Source organism: Hemiscyllium ocellatum, chromosome 16, assembly GCF_020745735.1.
Source record: "Hemiscyllium ocellatum isolate sHemOce1 chromosome 16, sHemOce1.pat.X.cur, whole genome shotgun sequence".
In the NCBI taxonomy this organism is placed as follows: domain Eukaryota; kingdom Metazoa; phylum Chordata; class Chondrichthyes; order Orectolobiformes; family Hemiscylliidae; genus Hemiscyllium; species Hemiscyllium ocellatum.
Window position 1 is genome coordinate 5,951,905 of NC_083416.1, and position 24,262 is coordinate 5,976,166.

Genomic DNA, 24,262 nt, shown 5'->3' on the forward strand with positions numbered 1-24,262 from the left:
GATGTGGATTGAATCGCAGTTTTTCCCAAATCTTGTATCAACTCTACCTTTGACTGAACAGCAATGGAAACCGCTCGGAAATAAATGAGTTCATAAAGTATGTAAGTCAAACAATATGACCAAAACACCAGGCTGGAAATCAGTTAGCATGCAGTCAGATCAATGGAGAAAATTAATTCTTTGGCATTGTGTTCAAATAGTCTTCTTGAATTCAAAGGCAAGTCAGATGATCTGTTTAGTAGCTGTGCATTGGGTGTTGCTGATGGTGTTTATCTAATAGACTGAATACAATGTGAGACCACACTTACTCATTCGACATTCAACTTATATTTGACCAACTTGAAAAAAGAAGGTAAATGTGCAAGGGGTTTCAAAAGGGTGAGATGGATCCGAAATTGTGAGGAGACAGAGAGTGATGTTAGAAGGGTTGTTTGCATTATTAGAGGCCAGTACAACCAATGCTGGGTCGTCTATTGTTCATGGCATACATAAACAATATGGATGACTGTGTTGGCCAAAGGGAGTGGGGATGGTAAGTCTGTTTCAAACGACAGAAAGATTAGCTGCATTGTTCATAGTGAGGAGAAACATCTTAAGTTCCAAGAAGATAGAGGCAGGTTGATCAGATGGCTAGATCAGTGGCAGATGAGATTTAACCTTGAAAGGTGTGAGGAAATGCACTTTGGAAGAGCTAACGAGACAAGGGAGTACTCAATGAATGGCAAAACACCAGGAAGCTCAGAGGAACAGAGGGATCTTGAGGTGTTTGTCCACAGATCCCTGATGGCAGTAGAACAGGGGAGTTGAGATGGAATATGGGCCACTTGCTTTTAGCAGCTGTGCCATAGATTAAAAGAACAAGGAAGTTATTAGGTTACTTCACAGCTGGAGTACTGAGTACAGTTCTGATCACCACACTTTAGGAAGGATATGGTTGTACTGAAGGGGGTGGAGAGGAGAATGGAGAATTTTAAGCTATGAAGAGAGGTTGGATACGCTCAGGTTGTTTTCTTTGGAACAGAGAAGATTGAGAGGGGACCTGAATGTGGTGTATAAGATTGTGTGGGGCATGGATGGGCGAGATAGAAAGAAACTATTCCCCTTTGTTGAAGGGTCACTCATGAGGGAGCATAATTTTAAGGTGAAAGGCCGGAGGTTTGGAGGGAATTTAAGGGAAAGGTTTTTCACCTGAAAGGTAGTAGTGTCTGGAATGCATTGCCTGGGAGTGTGGTAGAAGCAGGAAACCTCACAGCCGTTATAAAGTACATGGATGAGCACTTAAAATGTCATAACATTCAAGGCTATGGGCCAAGTTCTGGAAAGTAGGAAGAGTTTTGGTAGGTCAGTGCAGACTCAATAAGCCAAAGTGTGCCTTCTGTGCTATATGACTCAAACTGTAAGAGTAGGAGGAGAGAGGGGAGGAACACTCCTTGTAGAAAAAGGTGTCTCACTCCACGCATCGGTCTCACCAGGTTGACTGGCCAGTGCTACCGTTACCTGACATGAGCTATAACTCTGAGCTTTCTTTTCTGCCATTGACTGCTTCCTGAAGACACCAGTGGCAGCAATTAATCGGCAGGCTGTGCATTTAAAAACGTCCCCCATTCATACCTGCAGACCACACTGAAAGCAACCATTCCTAAACCTGGGAAGTTTGTATTTTCTGACAAGCTAGAAAATAAAATACAAATTGGCCAAGTTGCCTTTGCCTCAAGGGCAAAGCTACCCAGGGATCCAGTGTGATTCTTTGTCCTGTGTCAATGCTGACCTTCTCTAACATATAGGGGCTAGATAAGAGTGGTGCTGGAAAAGCACAGCAGGTCAGACAGCATCCGAGGAGCAGGAAAGGTTAATGTTTCAGGCCAATACCCCTCCCCAGTCCTGATGAAGGGTTTCGGCCTGAAACATTGACTTTCTTGCCCTTCGGATGATGTCTGACCTACTGCGCTTTTCCAGCACAAACATCTATTGACTCTGACTTCCAGCATCTCCAATCTTTACTGTCTCCAATTCTCTAACACTACATGATCATTTAATCAACTTTTAAAGATACCTTCTGAGGGTCGAACAAGATATTCTACAGTTACCCAGACTGGATAAAAAAGACCTGTATTGAGTGTAATCTGAACATTGCACTGGGTAAGAGCCTAGTTTACAATCTTAAATGGAGCTACCATAAATCCAAATGGACTCCATTGTATTGTAAACAAACACATGCCAAACGGAGAAGCTGAATAGGCTGAGGCTATTTTCCCTGGAGCGTTGGAAGCTGAGGGGCGACCTTATATAAGTTTATAAAATCATGAGGGGCATGGATAGGGTAAACAGACAAGGTCTTTTCCACAGGATGGGGGAGTCCAAAACGAGAGGGCATAGGTTTAAGGTGAGAAAGGAAATATTTAAAAGAAAACTAAGGGGTAACTTTTTCATGCGGAGGGTGATGTGTGTATGGAATGAGCTGCCAGAGGAGGCTGGTACAATTACAACATTTAAGAGGCATCTGGATCGGTATATGAATAAGAAGGGTTTATAGGAATTTGGGTCAAATGTTAGCAAATGAGACTAGATTAGGTTAGGATATCTGGTCGACACAGATGAGTCAGACCAAAGTGTCTATTTCCGTGTTGTATATCTCTATAACCCTTTGTGTCTATGGCTTAGAATGCTGGAAAAACTCAGACTGGACTCAAAACGTTAACTCTGTTTCCCTCTCCACCAATGCTGAGCTTCTCCAGCATGCACTGTGTTTATTTCAGATTTCCAGCATACGTTCTGCAGATTACCCTGTTGGATCACTCTCAAGTTTGATTTCATATTAGTTCCTTTCTGTAACTCCATTCACGATTAACATTTTCCATCTCTCTCTAACGATGGTCATAAAGGTCTGGCAATTTGGCCAGCCATTTCTGGTGACAAAACTCATTTGGTCTTCGTGTCCTACTTTATTTGAACTTGCTGAAGCAGTCAGCCATCATCTCACTTCAACATTCACTCAGGGTGTGCTGGAGAATGAGGAGGGATGGATACTGTGTCATACCAAGGACTCACAGATGATTATTTGTACATCTGTTTACTGTCACAATCACACTGCCTTTTTGTTGTTTAGTCGGTAGGACATAATAAGCGAAGGGCATTCATATCCAGCACAAACTTAGAGTCAGAATAATTCCCACGAACTCGATTTTGACAGCTTGGTCCAACTGAAAATGTTTAGCAAATCTGAATACGTTCATCACAATTCCACCGCACATAATGTGGTGATGCCTGTCTGAATGACATGGTTTGCCAGGGGTTTTGGATGAAGGATTTTTGTTGTAAAACACAATGCAACTCCAGTTGCTGCAGTCCGTGAAGAAACATCGTCCATCATTGCAATGAAACATTAGCATGTTCCATCGGCCAGAGTCACGGGCTATGTTTAAGCCCAAGCTCTAAGGTGGCAGCGAATGGGTAAACCACACAGAGAGAAACCTGTCAATCATGGGCAGCAGCTGGAGACACACGGTTTGGCTAAGACACCATTAAGAATCACAGGCGTGACAAGATTAACTCTCAGATTCCTGCAATCTTTAAAGGGGCTGAGCCAGCGGAGAGCTACGTCATTGGAAACCTCAAATGTGCCACTTCACTAGAATAGGAGCACATCAGCATGTTATTATTGACCATGTTGAAGCATTTAACAATAGAATATTCTATCAATTCTGCAATCTTCCTTGTTTTCTTTCCTCATTAACATTGGTCTCTTTCAACACATCACTACACACCAGAGCTGTTTTTAAGTTTCCCAGAGGTGGCTGAAATGCTGGCGTGTAAATGCAGTTTAATGTATTCCCTGTTTGCAACAAACTACAAGTCTGTCACGCTCCTACAGTGTTCAGGGTGAAGATCATTTCTGCTGAAAATCCCACATTGGTTGCTGATTGCTTGATGTGCAGTGTGAGGTGTAAGGTAAGAGCAATGTTGGCTTGTAGTGCACAGTTCCAGATGGGAGGTAGCAGGTAACTCCACTGTGGCTCCCACACACTTGGAGTCACTGATTCCTGTGGGATGTGGAGGCCGTGTGCACTAGCCATGTGTAGCTCTCGCCTGCTCAAGTGGGCAAGTCTGGAGATGTCTCCATTACAAAGTCGAGCCGTGCACTTCACAGCTGAAGCCATTGCCACCCAAATTGTCCCCACCTCCCACACTCCACTTCTTGGCCGCCTGCCAATGGTGTGTGTACGAAAGACTGTGGAGCGGAAGTGGTCTTGAATCTTGCCGTTACCGTATCAGGCAAATCTACAGGCTCAGCTCCCAAGAAATATGTTGAACACGCATAGAACTGGCCAGCGTGTCTCTTGGCCCACCAGTATGGCAGTGAGCAACTGTCATTATCCTGAAACTGGGGGAAACCGCTGCTGATTCAGATATTTTACCAGCTGATATCAAGGCCGTGTGTGCAGGGCCCTGGGAAATGTGCTATTCTGAGGAGTCTTGCCATTCTTCCTTAAGGCTTTGTCGTGATTGGAACCAGCTGGATCTTGTTGACCGTCAGATCCTTGATTGGGGTTGTTAACCCAGACCATTCAGGAAAGCCCTGGCTGACCAATGTAACAAGGAGATTTAGTATCTCATCAGTTCAGGGGACTGACTCCGAGTTGGCTGACCACAGCCACTGTACTCATGAGTAAAGGCCCAACCTCTGTGATGGTGCTTCAGTGTGTAGGCCCCAGACTGCACCTTTGTGTATAAGTTCTGTGTGTAGGTGGAAAGTCTCATGCATAGGCCAACAGCTCTGTGTGTAGACTGACAATACCATGTGTAGGCCGAAAGCCCCGTGTGTAGACCGACAGCACTGTATGTAGTTTGGAAGCCACGTGTACAGGCCAAGAGCCTCATGTGTACACCAACAGCGCAGTGTCTAGGTTGAAAGCCCCATATGTAGGCCGAAAATATTGTAGGTAGGTAGAAAGGCCCATGTGTACGCCAACAGCCCCATGTGTAGGCGAAAACCCTGTGTGTGGGCTGAAAGCCTGTGTGTAGTCCGACAGCTCCGTGTGTAGGTGAAAGCCCTTTGTGTGGACTGAAAGTCTGTGTGTAGGCTGAAAGCCCCATGGGTATGCCGACAGCCCGATGTGTAGGCCGACAGCCCGATGTGTAGGCCAATAGCCCCATGTGTAGGCCATCAGCCCCTTGTGTAGGCCGACAGCCCCGTGTGTGGGCCGACAGCCCAGTGTGTAGGCCGAAAGCCCCGTGTGTGGGCCAACAGCCCCGTGTGTAGGCCGAAAGCCCCGTGTGTAGGCCGACAGCCCCATGTGTAGGCCGACAGCCCCGTGTGTAGGCCGAAAGCCCCGTGTGTGGGCCGACAGCCCCGTGTGTAGGCTGAAAGCCCCGTGTGTGGGCTGACAGCCCCATGTGTGGGCCGACAGCCCCGTGTGTAGGCCGACAGCCCCGTGTGTAGGCCGACAGCCCCGTGTGTGGGCCGACAGCCCCATGTGTGGGCCACCAGCCCCGTGTGTAGGCCGACAGCCCCATGTGTGGGCCAGTAGCCCCGTGTGTAGGCCGACAGCCCCATGTGTGGGCCAACAGCCCCATGTGTAGGCCGACAGCCCCGTGTGTGGGCCAACAGCCCCGTGTGTAGGCCGACAGCCCCATGTGTGGGCCAACAGCCCCGTGTGTAGGCCGACAGCCCCATGTGTGGGCCGACAGCCCCGTGTGTAGGCCGACAGCCCCATGTGTAGGCCGACAGCCCCATGTGTGTAGGCCGACAGCCCTATGTGTAGGCCGACAGCCCCATGTGTGGGCCAACAGCCCCATGTGTAGGCCGACAGCCCCATGTGTAGGCCGACAGCCCCATGTGTGGGCCCCGGGTTGAAGTTCCAATGCAGGAAATGCAGGCAAGCTTCATCCAACTCGTGATGCAATTGTCAATAACGTCACAATTCCTTGTATTTTGTGAAAAGAATTATGATTTTGGAAGAGAAACAAAAATAAAGCAGATGACCAGGAGAGTAGAATCTCCTCAGTTTGAAGGACAGACTCCTATCTGGCTGGGCACAGCCAGTGTATTGTGCACAAGTAAAGGGTGACATGTTGATGGGATACTGGCCTCTGTGCAGATATTTCTGGGTTGTTTTTAGTTTTGAGCTAGACAGAACAGTGATAACCAGGTAATTTCTCTCAATGTGCATATCAAATCTGACTAGCAACTTAGGGTTACAAACAGCACCAGTTTGTAGAAATATGATTGAAGTACCTAATATAGCATGGAGGTACATCCTGTTATTGAAAACTAGAATTGTACACTGCAAACCAATATTGCACTTTTAACAGCCACACTCACCTAGTCCCATGTGCATCTCATACCACAGATAACAGGTGAACATTGGGCTCAACAACAGAGTTTAATCTTGACCCCATCATTTTTTTTTAATACTTCCATTCCATCTGCCCCGTCAAAAGGAAAGGATATTATTAAACTAGAAAGAGTGCAGAGAATATTTACTAGGATGCTACCTGCACTGGAAGGTTTGAGTTGTAAGGAGAGGTTGGATAGGCTGGGACATTTTCTCCTGGAGCGTAGGAGACTGAGGGGTGACCTCAGAGAGAGCCATAAAACCTTGAGAGGCAGAGATAAGGTCGATAGCCAGCAGCCTTTCCCGGTGGTAAGGGTGTCTAAAACTAGAGTACATAAGTTTAAGGTGAGAGGGGAGAGATACAAAAGGGTCCAAAGGGGCAATTGTTTCATGCAGTGGGTGGTGAGTGTCTGGAATGAGCTGCCAGAGGTGGTGGGAGAAATGAGTGCAATTTAGACATTTAAGAAACATTTAGACAGACACATCGTCGGGATTCCTATGGAGGGATATGGACCAAATGCAGGCAAAAGGGGCTAGTTTAAATTGTAAAATCTAGGCGACATGGGTTAGTTGGGCCGAAGGGCCTGTTCCATGCTGTAGACCTCTATGACTCTAAGAATAAAGACACAAATGACCTTCCAACAGCTCTCTCTGAAAATCCTCACCCCCATGGAATGCTTGCTGCTGGACAATTTGGAAATACTGAAGGACCAGTGTAAAAATTGGTGATTCGATCAGAAAGCATTCATCTCTGCAGTACAGCTGGTATGTGACTGTGGGACAGAATGCAAACTTGAGGCTTTTACCTGTCAGCCAGGATTGCGGTCACAAATAGCTAACCACATCTGCGGAAAGTTACAGCCAAGATAAAAGCCACAAAACAGGGCTCCTTAGCATCTCTGGTTTGGCACTGACAGAAGCTTTTTTTTGGTTCCAAAACAGCATCTGCAGTCTGCATGCACATGTTTGGTACAGCAGTGCTAGATCCATCCTGTGTAGGCTGCAGGTTGCTATCGACCAAGCCAGACCCCCTCAAAACATTTCAAGAAAGGAACCCAGACCCTAAATTTGCGAGTTGTTTTAAGTGGGTGTAACGCAGATATTCCAGGAGGGATGCAGCTGATCAAACCACTCAGTTTTAAACAAAACAGAATTTATTTACAAGATTACCAAATGAAACACAAACAAAAGAGAACAGAATACAGAATAACTGAGCCTATTCGAAGATCCAAGAGATTATCCCGACTTAATGATGCTTTTCCAATGCTTCCAAAAATCCCCATAAATATCCCTCAGCACAAAAGGTAAAATCAAACACTGCTTCTTAAAAGAGAGAAGTCACAGAGAGAGGACCAGCCTGGACCTCCTTCTGTGAGTCCAGCTGATGGTTTTAACTCTGCTGTGTGAACACCAAACCAAGCCAGGCTGAGCTGGGAGAACTGGCCACTCCCCTTTCATTGTACAAGTTTTTTTTTAAACTTCAAAGCCTGTTTCCTGGGGCAGTATCTGCTGGCTATAATCAAACTGGCCTAAAACCCTTCAACATAGACTTTTTGGAGTCTGTATCATTTATGACCTCGCCGAAAGAAACAAGGACAACATAACCTTGATAAAGGAACAGCTTCATCCCAAGGTAGTGAGTGCGTAAGTAACAAGTGTTCAGGGTTTGTATGTCAGAATTACACAGAGTAGGTAGTGTTCATGATGTTGTGGTTCTGTTCGCCGAGCTGGAAGTTTTTGCTGCAAACGTTTCGTTCCCTGGCTAGGGAACATCATCAGTGCTATTGGAGCCTCCTGTGAAGCGCTGCTTTGATGTTTCTTCCGGTATTTATAGTGTTCATGATGTCAAGAAATGAGTGAGACCAATTGACTCCCAGTACTGCTGTTTGAGCAGCTGATTGATTTCTCTTGACACTTGCGGAGTCAGTCGAAATCTTTGGTGGTTTGGACAGTTGGTGAGTTCCTGTGACCCATGGGGAAGGCTCAGCCTTGGAGGTTTCTGCTCAGACCACTTTGCATTGAATTGTAGCATAATGGTAAAACAGACAGGGAGAAGTTCCTGGGAGGAGGAGGAGGAGGAGAGCACGTGGGAGAAGGAATCTGTGGCCAGAGTTTTCAGATAGTGATTTTTCCACCTCAGGAAATTTGGAATGGAGAGCCTTTCAGCTCTGATGTTAGTGGGAAAAGTGGCCAGAAATCATCATACCCAGCCCCAAACATAGCACTTTCCATTTTCAGAGAGTAGGATTGGGATTCTTGTATACATCGCTCTCAGAGACAGTGGGTCACTAATGGCAGCAGTGACTTCCACCTTTGCATGTTAGGGTGAAATAAGCCCACACTGTGCAGATTAGAGCAGTTCTGAATTTTACAGACTCACTCAGAAAGCTAAGGTACCATCATGAAGAAGTGTGGCACTCCTTTGAATTTGGTCATGGAGCACATTTGGTGGAAGAGGTAAGCTGTCCTTTGGGAAAGGTTCAGCAGTCTCTGGGAATGATTTGAGATACCCCTTGAGGAGAGGTCAGGGACTGTGTGTGGGATTATTAAAAGTAGATGTGTTTCCGTGCAAAAACGTGCTTGAACTCTGTGACGATGTGTGCCTTGAAGATGAATTTGTCTGCCTTGTTTCTGTTGAAGGGGTGTATTGTAAATCTGATGCCGAGGTGTCTACTCCATGGAAAGAAGAATAAATAACTTTGGCCTTTTTTTAAAAGTAGGCAAAAGAAGCATGAGTGGGTGGAATCAGGTTCACACAGACCCAGGAGTTTTAGATTTGAAGTTAGGGTGGTTGGAGTTAAAGCTGCTGGATACAGCTCCCTCTCTGCTACTGGAAAAAAAAATGAGTTCTGTCTCTACTGCTAAATTCATTCTTTCATTTTTTCCTTTCTCTACGACTGGCGAAGATCACAAGTGAGGGAAACCTGTTTTGCTGAATTTTCCTTTGCCAAAGGTGTGCTTATGGAATGCTCCTGATACTGGGACAGTTGATGAGTAGTAGTAATATATTATTTTACCAAGTATTTCGATCAAGTTAAAGTTATGCCAAATTTTTTTTTGTTTGTATTTTAACTGTGGTGTAAAGTCAAATTGAATCACATCTGCAACACAGCACCTTACACCTGCCTATAAATAAGGTAAAGGTTAGGGTCTAGGCTATCCCCGTGAAGGGGTTTGGTACGGTCCATAACAACTCACTGTCAAGCTCTCCAGGAGACCTCCAAGATTGTCAAAGTGACCAGTGAAAACAGTAAAAGCCCGAATGCTTTTAATTTTTGAAAATAAAAGCATTTAAGGAAAAGGATCGCCTTCTATTTTACTCTGTCTGTTGACATGGCCATACAACTTGGGAGTGGAGTCATTTGGCCATTAAACCTGCTCCACCATTCAATAAAATCATTGTTAATTTGATTGTGGTCTCATGACCATTTTCTATCTGTTCCCCATATGCCTCAATTCCCTTGTCTATCAAAAATCTATCTAATTGAGCCATGAGTAAATTTGATCACACAACCTACACCATCTTCCATTCCACGTAGTAGCAAGCCTCTGAGACAGAGAGAAAACAATGCCTTATCCCTACCCTAAAAGGGAGACCTCTTACTTATCAACATTGTCGTCGATGTTCAGCGTCCCCAACAAGAAAAAACTTCTCCTAGCCATCTCCCCAGTCCCCTCATGAACCTGATTGTTTCAATAAGGTCACCTTTCATTGTTCTAAATTCCAGTAGGTATAGGCCTAACCTTCCTTAGTGAGCAAAGTTAAAAATCACGCAACACCAGGTTATAGTCCAACAGGTCTATTTGGAAGCACTAGCTTTCAGAGTGCTGCTCTTTTATCAAGTACCTTGTGGGGCACAATAATAAGACACAGAATTTATAGCACAAGATCATAATGAGGTAAGGCCAGGAATGAGCGGTGTGTATCCTCAGGAAGGCTACCATTACAAGATGATGAGATGCATGACCGACTTCACAGGGCTTGTTTTAGAGGCGGGTGCCATCTAATTCACCATTTGATTGAAAGCTACAAGTTCTTTTGGACTTTTGTGATGTGGGACTATGAATTCCACTATGGCTTGTGCACTTGGATGTGTTCAGAGATACAGCACCTCCCTATCTGTGTGGAGGAGAATCCCTAGACTAATAACCATGAAAATACAATACTTGTCTACTGTATTTTTTTCCAGTGTTCTGCATCACTGTCCCCACCCCCTACATCCCCATACAGGAGTGATCTTTGTTGCACAATTTCTGCTCACAATCATCTTCTGGTATATTGGTAAATCGTACAAATTCTGACAAAAAGTAGTGGTAGGAGTCGGTAACGCGCTGCCAGGGTCAAGGTGGTGGAGTTGTTTAAGTGGCTTTTAGATAAACACATTAAAATGCAAGGAATGGGGGGGATATGGGCCAAGGGTAGGCAGAAGGGATTAGTTAAATTTGGTGTCATGTTCAAGCACAGCATTGCGGGCCGAAGGGCCTGTCCCTGTGCTGTACTATTCTATGTTCTATAAGTCTTTTGGAGAGAAAGAAAGCTTTGGCAACATTTTTTCTTAGTACTTGACATCTCTGTTATCCATGATAAGGACATCAATAAAATGAAATGAGAACAAGGTGCACATTGTTTGGTCACATGTCTAGATCTGCATGTAAAATTCTATTTTGTATCTGTAAATAGCTTAATTGCGATTCTATTTCAGCCTGTCTTTGAAAGCCTGAACTGTTAGTTGAAAAGAGCATAAGTTATTTAATAATTTCTGAACATACATGAATAGGAAGGGAATAGAGGAGTATGGATCCTGTGAGTGAAGACAGTTTTAGTGTGGAAGAGCAAAATGGGTTGGCACAGGCTTGGAGGGCTGAAGGGTCTGTTCCTTTGCGTATTGTTCTTTGTTCTACAGCTGGAAAACACTTTAGAAGGACAGATTCTAAAGCTTTAAGAGAGAGTTTGTACTCCCTGTTTCTCCTGCTGTTAAAACGAATAAACCCTCAACACTCTCTAGTGATTCCAGCAATGCTTCTCACTAATTGTTGTGGGATATTTCCTCTTCTGGGATATTGAGCTTCCACATCCAGTGTGAAAATGGGAGATAGGACATGAGGGGGGTCAATATTTCATCAGTAAGTGCATGTAGCTGGAGCTGCTGACATCTGGCAGTGCACAGTGACCCAGCCACAAGCTTCAAATCGGACGGTGTACTTACTGGTGGTGCCTTTGTTAAGATTGCAACTACTGTTGCCAGGAGGTCTTCTTCTGCATAAACGAAGGAGTCACCCTTTTGAGAAAAACTGAAGCGCTCTGTATCGTGCAGAATTGCAAACCCATCTTTGACAAAAATGCTAAATGAAAACTGAAAGAACTGCAGATGCTGCAAATCAGAAACAAAAACAGAAACTGCTTGAAAAGCTCAGCCGGTCATAGAATCATAGAGTTGGACAGACCCTTCCCTCCAACTCTTCCATGCCAACCAGATATCCTAAATTAGTCTAGTCCCATTTTCCAACATTTGGCCCATATCCCTCCAAACCCTTCCTATTCATGTCCCCATCCAGATGCTGTTTAAATGTTGTCATTGTACCAGCCTTCACCACTTCCTCTGGCAGCTCATTCCATACACATACCACCCTCTGCGTGAAAAGGTTGTCCCTTAGGTCTCTTTTATATCTTTCCCCTCTCACCCTAAACCTATGCCCTCTAGTTCTGGACACCCCGACCCCAGGGAAAAGACTTTGTCTATTTATCCTATCTAGGCCCTTCATAATTTTATAAACGTCTATTAGGTTCCCCCCTCAGCCTCCGACACTCCAGGGAAAACAGCCCCAGCCTAGTCAGCCTTTCCCTATAGCTCAAGCCCTCCAACCCTGCCTGGTAGCATCTGAGGAGAGAAATAAGAGGTAACATTTCGGGATCCAGTGATTTCTGAGGAAGGGTCACTTGACCCGAAACGTTAACTGTGATTTCTCTGCACAGATGTTGTCTGACCTGCTGAGCTTTTCCAGAAATTTCTGGGTTTTTTTTCTCCGTTTGTGAATAGAAATGTGAATTGTTTACTCTCACACTCACACGAACACACACTCGCACTGCCCCTGTACAAGTGCATTTTGGAACATCATTATGTGGTGTGACTGCAAGTCTTTCTCCTGTTATTCATTCACGAGGATCTTTTTATTTCATGTCAATGACACGCCTTTAAAACTTGCCCCTAAAATTGCACGCTTTTGTGTTTTGGTTTCTCTGTTTCTTTTAGTCGAACCCCAACTCACTGCAGGGGGAGGGGTGGAGGTGATAGTTCATTGTCAGGGCAGCATAGTTCATCTTTTAGGGAACACACACTGCAATGAGTGAACATCAAATGGGATTTTGCTGCGTTTAATTTTGGGGATTGCAGTGTGCACCCTGGTAGCGTTGTGTCAGGGACATGCAGCCAGACTTTGAATGACCAGGATTGGGGGGGGGGGGGGGGGGAAGAAGGGAATTGAAACATGTACATATATAGAAAAAAATGCTGATAGGTCATCGAGGGGAGCTAGACGACTTCAAATGATTTAGAAGCCTCTACTTTTAATGAAATGGTTTCAATGACAGGACAGTAAAAGCCTGTAATGGATTAGGCCACCTAATGTAATGAAATTACTCACTCTGCCTTTAAAAAACTGCGCAATTAATATTTACAGAGAGCTGATAGGCTTCTGTGCTCAGTGCGACGTTTCTCATTCGGTGAAGGGTAAAACAAAGCTGTGTGGCTCAGCAAGACAAGAGGGAACCCGGTATTACACGGTGCCAAGCCTGACTTTTACAAGTGAGGCGGATAATCACCGTGGCCAGGCTTTTCGGGGCACCCCCCTTGCCTGCTGAGAATGAGAGAAAGAGAGGGGGGGTCTTTTATTTTCCTCGCTGCCCCCTTCTGATGTCTTTGTGTTTTTTTTTATCTTATGTGTCTAACAGGCAGCTGGACAATAACCACATAAGTTGTATAGAGGATGGAACGTTCAGAGCTCTGCGTGACCTGGAGATTCTGTAAGTATGGGTCTGCTCTCTGTCTTTCTCTCTCCTCCTCCGTTCCGTGTTCCTGTCTTTTGTAAGCTTTAACCCATTCCTACTTGGGGAAAGCTGTATCACATGTACTGAGAGCCGAACGCAGCCTAACCAAGACAAGGGCGCCTCATTGAGACTGCTTCTCACCTCCACCTTTATGTGGCAGAGAGGCACGTGCTGTAAATTGATAAAGAGAGGAGAGAAAAAAAATCAAACAATGTGTCTTGAATTCGTGAACTCACAGGAACTAAAGTTGTAAGCAAGCAGAGACAAAAGAATGAAGCAAGGTCAGATATCATCCCCAAAATGAAAAGGTAGGAATGCAGCGAGGGAGAGGTTAGAGATTGCCTCCCAATGTCATTTTATCTGTAATTATGTACTCGCTGTTCAACAACTCTCCTATTCTGACCAGAACGCAAGTCATACCTGGAATGGTATATCCGTTACGTGAATAAGTGCTTTTCTTCAACTGGGCATGGTGTTGCCTTTTGACCTTTGGGGACATGGGACTGAAACAAACTGTGTACTCAAAATTATTATCACTTTACAGTGAGGTATGGTTGAGCGATTTGTTTTGCATCGTGTGTCAGTGCTCAGTTCAAAGAGACATCCCTCTCTCATCTCACTTACAGCAGGATTTGTTACGAACTCTGGGAGCTCTGTGGAATTATTTTGCAGTTATTTATTTCCCCTGGGATGGGGGATTTCACGACTAGGGGGCACATATTTAAGGTGAGAGGAGAGAGATTTAGAAAAGGCTTGTGGGGCAATTTTGCTGTTTACACAGAGGGTGGTTTCTGTGTGGAACAAACTTCCTGAGGAAGTGGTGGATGTGGGTACAATTACAATGTTTAAAAGACATTTGGTAAGTACAGGAATAAGAAAGGTTTGGAGAGATATGGACCAGGAGCAGGCAGGTGGGACTAGGTTAGTTTGGGATTATGTTCAACATTGACTCAAGGGTTGGTTTCCGTGCTGTATGACTCCATATGAACATATGTATCAGAGGTTGGGACAATTATATCGCGAATGGAATTGGTACATTTGAAGAAATTACAAATTTGCGCTGTTTTTTCATCCTCTGTAATTACTCAAGAGGAAGTACAATGATGTAATGAGCAGTGAGTATTTTCTTACTCAGGTGGCAAGTTATTTCTGGATTTCATGACGGGGGCTCAGTGGTTAGCACTGCTGCCTCACAGTACCAGGGACCCAGGTTCGATTCCAGCCTTGGGTGACTGTCTGTGTGGGGTTTGCACAGTGTGTGTTTCCTTTGGGTGTTCTGGTTTCCTCCCACAGTCCAAAAATGTGCAGGTTAGGTAGATTGGGAAAGTGCCCCATAGTATCCAGGGATGTGTAGGTTGGGTGAATTAGCCATGAGAAATGCTGGGGTTAGAGGGATGGGGTGGGTTTGAGTGGGATGCTCTTCAGGGGGCTCGGTATGGATTCGATGGGCTGAATGGTCTACTTCCACTCTGCAGAGATTCGATTAGTGTTTATCACCTATTAGCTACTAAGACACTTAGCCTTCAATATTATAGAGCAAAACAATTTGAAAATGTTGGATGAGCCAAGCAAAGGGCTTGTAAATGATGACTTCCAGCGTTCCAACTGCATTTCAACAACCAAAGTTTCCTCTGGTCTTCATGCCAATTCCTTAATCCCCTTCAACCCCTCTCTGGCTGAAGCAGTCATTCAGGACTATGTCTTTACTCCTGCTTAGCAAAGGCAGCTGAAAAAGCCAGCAGTGAAGGCATCCCGTTTCATTATCAGGAATGATCAGTCTGTGAGCTATGGATCACATCATCCCTCCGCACTTTGTTAATGGGGCTTAGTCCAGAATTTCTGATGGCTGTGCACTCTCCTGTGCAATGATAACTTTTCTGACACGATGATGGTTTTCCTTTAATGACCCTGGTGAACGTCTTTTCCCTCAAATTCGTCCAAAACCATCCACTCAAGGCTTTGAGTCTCAGAAGTGGGTACTGTCCTCAATGGGCAGCACTTGATAGGTGCCTTTCAGACCCTTGATTTGAAAGGTTACAGCTTACGGGAAAGAGTGAACACGTCGGGGATAATTTCTAGGGAAAAGTGAGGGCCACCAGGTCACTTCATAGCCTTTGAAATGATGAAGGAGTTTGATTAGATAGATGAAGGGAAGGTGCTTTATTAGTTTGAGGACATTAGACTTTGAGAGGAATTCAGTCGAAAGGCCTTTACTTAAGGAATGAATGGATATGGAACTGGCTTTTGCGAGGGGGTGCTAGGTAAAGACATAAATGCAAAAAGCACTTCAATCTCGACTGCCTTGATTCTCCACAGATGCAACACTGATACATTTTATTGTGGATTAGACCCATCTCATTTTGGGATTGTAACGAAGGATCTGCTTCATTTTGGCTGGATGGTGGGGGTTTTTTTGTAGATATATCAAAACACTCCAGGGTCTGTGTGCATCCCCTAAAGACAGCTAATTGATCCCATTTGAAAAGGACCTCTTTTGGAACTGTAGCTCATGCAGGGACTGTTGTGTGCTTAGTTATTGCTGCATAAGCTTCCCTTGGTCGTTTCGAATGAAATCCTGGCACATTTTTAAAAGAAACGTGCCTGGCATTTTCTGCAGCTTTTGGAAGTTTCCTCAAGATGATGACCATTTTATTTGTACATGAGAGGATGGGGACATGAATAGGATGGCTTTAGAGGGATAAATAGATTAGTTTCGGATATCTGGTCGGCATGGACAAGTTGGACCGAAGGGCCTGTTTCTGTGTTGTACATGATTCTATGTCTATGATTCTATAGGAAGTCTCAAATCACCTCACCTGTCGGTCCCTGCAGGAGTGATGGTGGAGGGTGGGCAGCATAGCATATACGACAAGTTCCAAAATGTTCGCCTTCCTGTCCACCTTCGCCGAGTTAGCAAAGGAAGGAAGAGTGTCACAATGGATTTCAGGAGCATGTGCCAAGAACGCAAAATGGACACTCAGAGTCCGTTTGGCAATAATTGCTGATCCAAGCCTGCTGTGGCTTCAGTGGAGACAAATGCTCACTTAAATGATTCAGCTCCAGATCCATCAATGAGCACTCCTTAAACCCCACACTGTTTGTCTCAGTGAGTCAGCTAAGTAACAGTAATCCCATTAACTCTGTGCAATGCTTTTGGATCCTGATTTATTACTGGAAGAGACTGACCAAATTTTGATGTTGCAAAGTGCTCTCTTTTAGCTCGCCTGTCTCTCTGCCAGAGTAGGCAGCAGAAATTGTCATTCTTGGTTTTATCTTTCCTTGCAATGGATCAATAAACGCCTTTATCATTCTTCCTAATGGTTTTATGAAGTTTTACTGCTAGCCCCTTGTATGGTCTGACGGAAATAAAAATGGTAAGATGTTTCCTTGGCAACGTGAAAAACTACAGAAGCAACCTTCAAAATGTGGTGATCCTTACATCCAATGCGGCGATGCTAGCTGTTTCTGAGCATGTTAGTCCCACACAGACGCAACACAGGTTCCCCCCCACCCCGTATCCCAACCTGCAATGTACTGCATAACTCAACACTGATCTCCATGATCTCACTGTCCTACTGTTGGTGTGAGTCAATGCTGTGTCCCAGTGCTGTTGGCTCTCTGGGAATGGTGTGAGGCTGAAGCTTTGGAATTGGTCCCAGACATTAAATTATCTGCATAGCTGCACCATCGCTTCCTCCTCTTGTCCATGTTCTGTTGAGTCCATCAATTGCTGGTACCATCACTATCCAGGTGAGCTCTGCGCAACTGCTAAGCTCTACCTCCCCACCCAAAGAATTGCTGCAGTATTTTTCTGAAAAAAAAAAGGAGGCATGGTTTAATTTTTTGGCCGCAGTGATCAATCACTAGCAGTCCCCCTGATGTCAGCACGCTTGGATGAGCATAAATCTCCACAGTCCGCAATCAGGAGATGGGAGGGGAAAGCGCGAGCTGACCAAAGGGAGAGCGGCGACGCAGGGTGCAGTGCGCTGATGCAACCAGAGAAAAGAACCGTGATGTTTAAGTCTACCGCATCATCTTTATTTGTTCACATCGTGCCGATGCGCTTCAATCAAGGACATTTGACCAGGAGAGGTACGTTTCTCCATGAAATTTAGGCCGGTTCTTATTTTGCAGGTGGACGTTTCATGTATTCCGCTTTTTACTTGAAGTAAAGCGAGGAATTAACTGAGAGATTATTTGTATATTCTATCATCTTTGTAAAATTAGAGATCATTGGGCAAGAGATGTACTTTGCTGACTGTGGTCTCCACATTATTTTATTCTATCCACTTTGGTTATATACCATTCTTGCTTTAAACCTTGTTCCTTTGCGTCATGTGTTTCAAATTGATAGTCAGCTTAGGTGTTTGAACTTGTAGCTAAACTCGGCATACACTAATGTGCGACATTAATATGTTGATATTAATCATATGGATTACATAATGCCATGGTTAAAAGGAACAATCACTCCTGTGTATTTCATTTGTACTGAGAACATTTTGATCAATGGTTTTTGACTATGGTATGGAGGAGATACCTCATGTTTTATGTTTTTTTTGGGAGGCAAGAGCAATTTTTGCACTACCTGGTACCTCAACAATCCTGCAATTCTTCCAATATTGTGATAGCATTTTTTAAATTGGGATGAACAAGACTTGTTTAATTTGAAATGACTTTTCCGCTTGTCTGTATTGAATGCGGTGAGATTTCTATGGATTTTGACATCCCTTGAAACCTCACCCCATGCCAAGGGAGGCGGTGGCAGTGGGATCAAGGGAGTGGGTGCTGTCATCAGTTTCAGTGTGACCAAGGGTAAGGACATTGTTTCACGCCACTGTGTGCCATCCATTGATGGCCACTCGAAATGCCTGGGTGGAAATATCAGCTGTGAAGCGAATCATTGCTGACTTTCCACAGTCAGACAGAATGGTCAAGCTCATGGTCTAAGCTTAATTGTGAGAAACGGCAATGTGTTGGGGTGCCAGTGTTCTTACTGTAGTCCAGTGCGAGTACAGGCAGAGTGGGAGGGGAGAAAAATGGGAAGAATTTTCTGAAATGGGTGTTTTGCAAATCGCTACATTTGCCTGCAAGCACCTGTTCCCTACCTGTGGAACCCCTTCAACAAAATACTGTCATTGCCCCCCGACTTGTAGATCTTTTCACATTTCCGAACCAGTCTGCGCTGAGGTCACAGTAATTAAATGCGTCCAGAGTTTATCATTCACCTCTACCAACAGCATTGTTACTGTTTTGGAGCACACCGCCGGTGATGTAATTTCATATTAAACAATGATTACTCATGATGTAGTTGGTGGAAATAACTGGGAGTAATGTTTGAGCCGTTATTGCATAGGCACTAATATAGTCCCCAGTGCCACTGCCCTAAATTGACAGGTATCTCTGCACTGATGTTAATGCATCTCTCTGGCACACAGCAACTCTCCTCAGCCAGCATCTGGTGCTGTTGACTTTATTCCAACACAAGCCAAAGTGTATTGCGGTCCAGTAATCATACTCTTCCAGCCAGATCACTGTAATACGTTGATTTACCACGGACCGATCAACGGTTAGAGAGTCATAGAGTCATCGAACCAAAAAGCATGGAAATAGACCCTTCGGTCCAACTCATCCTTGCCGACCAGATATCCTAAATTAAGCAATTTCCATTTGCCAGCATTTGGCCCATATTCCTCTAAATGGGCAGCACTGTGGCTCAGTGGTTAGCTCTGTTGCCTCACAGCACCAGGGTCCCGGGTTTGATTCCAACCTTGGGTGACTGTCTGTGTGGAGTTTGCACATTCTCCCTGTGTCTGCGTGAGTTTCCTTTGGGTGCTCCAGTTTCCTCCCACAGTCCAAAGATGTGCAGATTAGGTGAATTGGCCATGCTAGATTGCCCATAGTGTTAGGTGAAGGGGTAAATATAGGGAAATGGGTCTGGGTGGGTGGTTCTTCGGAGGGTCGGTGTGGACTTGTTGAGCCGAAGGGCTTGTTCCCACACTGTAAGTAATCTAATCTTAACTCTTCATATTCATATTCCCATCCAGATGCCTTTTAAATGCTGTAATTGTACCAGACTCCACCACGTCCTCTGGCAGCTAATTCTGTACACGCACCACCACTCTGCGTGAAAAAGTTGCCTCTTAGGTCCCTTTTAAATCTTCAATAAGTAGAATTCACCTTTGGACAGAAGGTCTGTTTGAACATCTTCTCGTATAGAAACGATGGTGATTGGATGCAAATCTACTACATTTTAAGCTCCCTTTTCCAAAATGTGCTTCAACTCTGTAGCTAACTGAGAAGCTTCAAAGCTGAGGGTATGGTCAATCTCCATGAATGTTTGGGACCTCCTCTCCTCTTTTAAGGAACCATTTATGTTTTCTCTGTTGACGTCCTCTGGTGAATGTAACCGGACTGGAAATCTGAGTGAGCGGTGCAGTAGGTGTGTCACGGCAGAGTGACTGAGCAAAGTGGATAAATTGTACTTTGCATCTTCTGTCTGGTGCCCGTATGCTGGTGTTTAGTCAGTCACATATTCCAGTCTCGAATGATGCCACTGTGGATCCATTTGTCTATTCTTCCTCTTCCAACCAACGGCCATCAAAATTTAACAGCAAGTCAAAATGAGAGCAGAAATTTACAGCAGACAATGTAAATTTATAATCAGCATTACCAATCCTAACTGGGCAAGCTAATTGCCAGAAAGGTTAAGGGTAGTTGGAACATATTTAGAAATTTGTAATCAAGTTGAAAGGTACCATGTAGAAGTTTATAAAATCATGAGGGGCACAGAATAAGGTGAAGAGCCACAGTCTTTTCCCCAGGTAGCGGAGACCACAACAAGAGGGCATGAGTTTAGAGTGAGAGGGAAAAGATTTAAAAGGAACGTAAGGGGGCAACTTTTTTATGCAGAGGGTGATGTGTGTATGGAATGAGCTGCCAGAGGAAGTGGTGGAGGGTGGGACAGTTACAAGATTTAAGGGGTGTCTATATGGGTGTATGGATAGGAAGGATTTAGAGGGATATGGGCCAAGTGCTGGCAAATGGGACACGATTAATTTCGGATATCTGGTCAGCATGGACCAAAGGGTCTGTATGACTCTATGTGATTCTATAACGAAAAGAATAAGTCATTTTGGTTTGATTTTGATATTCCAAAATATTGACAAATTCTTCTTTTCCAGTGAGTGTGAATATTGACTTCTGATGTGAAAAGGGATGGTCACTGGGAATGGAAAGATTCCCCGGTGTGGTCCAGTATCGGTTCCTTTATCAGTTCAAACTGAAATTCTTTTGAATTTTAAAAAAAATTGAAATAATGTCTCTGTTTAATTTTGAAGCATCCTGTTTACTTTGTTAACTTCTGATGCTGACATGCTCAGGGTTTACCCTGTCAGAGACTAATTCTGTATACATAGTGCCAACACTGGCATTCCCCATGCACAGTGATGTTTCATCTGATACAGGCTTTCCCTCTCTAACCTTTACTATCACAGACTCATGTATTCGGGTACATGCTTGTGTATCACCAGTGTATTCTCACACTAGCACTTTTTCTGATGCCTCATCCATTCTCACGTATCTGAACTCTCTTGTGTTCAAATTCATTGCATTGGCCCACATGTCTTTCAGAGTCATGCAGCACGGAAACAAACCCTTCGGTCCAACTCGTCCATGCTGACCATAATCCCAAACTAAACTAGTCCCATCTGCCTGCTCCTGGCCCATATCCCTCCAAACCTTTCCTATTCATGTACTTATCTGAATTTATTTTAAATGTTGCAACTGTATCCACACCCACCACTTCCTCAGGAAGTTCATTCCACATGTGAACCACTCTCTGCATTAATAAGTTGTCCCTCACGTCTTTTTTAAATCTCTCCTCTCACCTTAAAACGTGTCCCCTAGTCTTGAAATCCTAGGGAAAAGACACCTGCCATTCACTTTATCATTAGGCCTCGATATTTTATAAATTTCCAGAAGATTACCTCTCAACGTCCTAAGCTCCAGTGAAAAAAGTCCCAGTCTACTCAGCCTCTCCCTATAACTCAAACTCTCCATATCCGGCAACATCCTGGTAAATCTCTGCTGGATCTCTCCAACTTAATAGAATCCTTTCTATCACAGGAAGACCAGAACTGCATGCAGTCTTTCAGAAGAGGTCTCACTAACATCCTGTACAACTTCTTTAAAGTCATAGAGATATACAGCAAGAAAACAGACTCTTCGGTCCAACTCGTCCATGCCAATCAGACATCCTAAATAAATCTGGCCAGCATTTGGCCCATTTCCCTCCACACCTTCCTATTTATATACCCATTCTGATGTTTTTTAACTGGTATGTAATGGTACCAGTATCTGACAAGATGCCTGATCCATTTAATTTTTTTTCTCTCCCGCTGTCAATGTAACTGTGTCTCACTTGCCAACATTGTTTCATGCTCAGCGCGCATCTTTTCAGCGGTTGCTCCAGCTCATAGACGGAAGGTGACTGAACTTGAAGAATGGAGAGGCAACTTGCACAGCACTGATGTCAGTTTGGACAGAAGTGTGACAGCTCACTGCACACGACCACGGAATGTGAACAAGCAAAGCAGGAGCAGGTTCAGACAATTCAGCTCCTCATGCCTCCTGTACCATTCAGTATGATCATGCCTGATCTGACTGTGACCCTCAAATCCACCTTCCTGCCCACCCCCGAGAACCTTTCAACCCCCTTGCTTAAGAAGAATCTGTCTGCTTCAAAAATAATCAAAGTGCCTGTTCCTGAGAAGGACGCTGTTCCAGCGATACCCTTTGAGGAAGTGTCCCATCATCTTAGACTCTCCCATAGATATTTCTCCATAATCTATCCTGTCCAGACCCCTCAGGATTTTATGTTTCAATTAAACCAGCTCCTACTCTTCCAAACTCAACTAGCCTGCCTAAGTTTTCCTCAAAATACTCCAGGGATTAGTCTAGTAAATCTTCTCCAAACTACCTCCAAAGCATTTATACCCGTCCTTCAATACGGTGACCTTCAATATGTGCACAGTACATCAGATACCATCTCACAAGAACCCTGTTTAATTGAAGCATTACCTCTCTATTTTTTGTATTCAGTTCCCCTCTTAATAAAGGATAACATCTATTAGCTTTCTTAATGACTTGGTGTCTTTGCAGACAAATGTTTTTGTGATTCATGCATGAGGACACCGAGATCTCTGCATTCCAGAGATCTGCAATCTCTCATCATTTAGATAATTATTCTTCCTGCCAAAATTTAGATTCATAAAACCCCTGTAATGCAGAAAGATGCCATTCAGCCCATTATGTCTGTACAAGCCCTCCGAAGACTATCCCACACAGACCTAGTCCCCACTTGCCCATAGCCCTGCACTTCGCATGGCTAATCCACCTAGCCTGCATATCCCTAGACACTAGATGGCAATTTAGCATGGCCAATCCAACTAACATGCCCATCTTTGGACTGTGGGAGGAAACCGGAGCACCCAGAGGAAACGCACGCAGACACAGGAAGAACATGCAAACTTGACACAGACCCAAGTCCTGTGAGGCACCAGTGGGAACCATTGAACCACCCTGAAGTCTAGCAGCCAACCTAAAGGGGAATCCTGAAGTCTTCTTTGGGCATACAAATTGTAGAAGAGTGGCAAAAGAGTAATAGGGTCAATTATATACACAAAAGGGATGCAGGAGGAAGTGAGGACTGCAGATGCTGGAGATCAGAGTCAAGAGTGTGGTGCTGGGAAAGCACAGCAGGTCAGGCAGCATCCGAGAAACGGTAGAATCGATGTTTCAAGCAAAAGCCCTTCATCAGGAATGGGGTATCAGATGGGAATCAGATTCCTGCTGAAGGGCTTAACGCCCGAAATGTCGATTCTCCTGCTCCTCGGATGCTGCCTGATCTGCTGTGCTTGTCCAGCACCACACTCTCGACACAAAAGAGATGTTCACAGGGAAGCAGACGGTACAAAGTTAAATAGAGTAGACATTCAAAGAAATTTGGGATTTAGATGCATAGCCCTTTGCAATACCATAAACAGGTCCAGAAACTAGTCGAGACAGCTAATGAAATGTTGGCCTTCGTAATAGAGGGCTGGAGAATAGGGATGCAGCTACACAAAACCCCAGTCAGACTCCACAATGGCCTGTACAGTTCTGTAATAAACTCAAGCACAGCATTCTTAGCCCTGAATCAGTATTGCTAGGAGTTCAAGTCTCGCTGCAGAGGCAAAGTCTTGCTTCATTGCAGTCCAAAGGGAATTGAAGGTTGCTTTATTCAGACAGGACGTCAAACCTGACGCTACATTTGTTCTCTCAGATGGACATTAAAGATCCCATGGCACGATACCAGGAGAATTATTCCTACTGTCCTGACCAAGATTTATCCTTCAATGTAATTTTATCATTGTGTGTGGTAGTCCCTTGAGGATGACGCTTGCTCATGGCAAGAGCCTGTGCCTGGAGTATGACCATAACATATAGAAGGAGAAATAGGCCAATCGGCCCAACGAGTCTCCTCCACCATTCAATCATGGTTGATATGTTTCTCAACTCCATTGTCCTGCCTTCTACTCATAACCTTTGATCAAGATCCTAACTATCTCTGTCTTAAATACACTCAATGACTTGGCCTCCACAGCCCTCTGAGGCAATGAATTCCACAGAGCCACCACCCTCTGGCTGAAGAGATTAGTCCTCACCTCAGTTCTAAAGGGTTGTCCCTTCATTCTGAGGCTGTGCCCTTGGGTCCCAACTGAAAGCAACAAATGGTGGAGATCACAGGGGGTCAGACAGCATCCTTGGAGAGGGAGCAAGCTAGCCTTTCGAGTTTAGATTACTCTTCATCAGGCTAGGTTTAGAGAGAGCTTACTCATTCTCC

At 44.6% G+C, this 24,262-nt stretch overlaps 1 protein-coding gene across 2 annotated transcripts in view; it reads left to right on the forward strand.

The window, feature by feature from the left end:
- Positions 1–24,262, forward strand: part of LOC132823328 (slit homolog 3 protein-like) — a 699,246-nt gene that overhangs the window by 428,883 nt on the left and 246,101 nt on the right. For both annotated transcript variants that reach the window (XM_060837019.1, XM_060837020.1), the window contains exon 7: positions 13,285–13,356. In XM_060837019.1, coding sequence (XP_060693002.1) covers positions 13,285–13,356 — 72 coding nt within the window. The remainder of the gene's footprint in view (positions 1–13,284; positions 13,357–24,262) is intronic.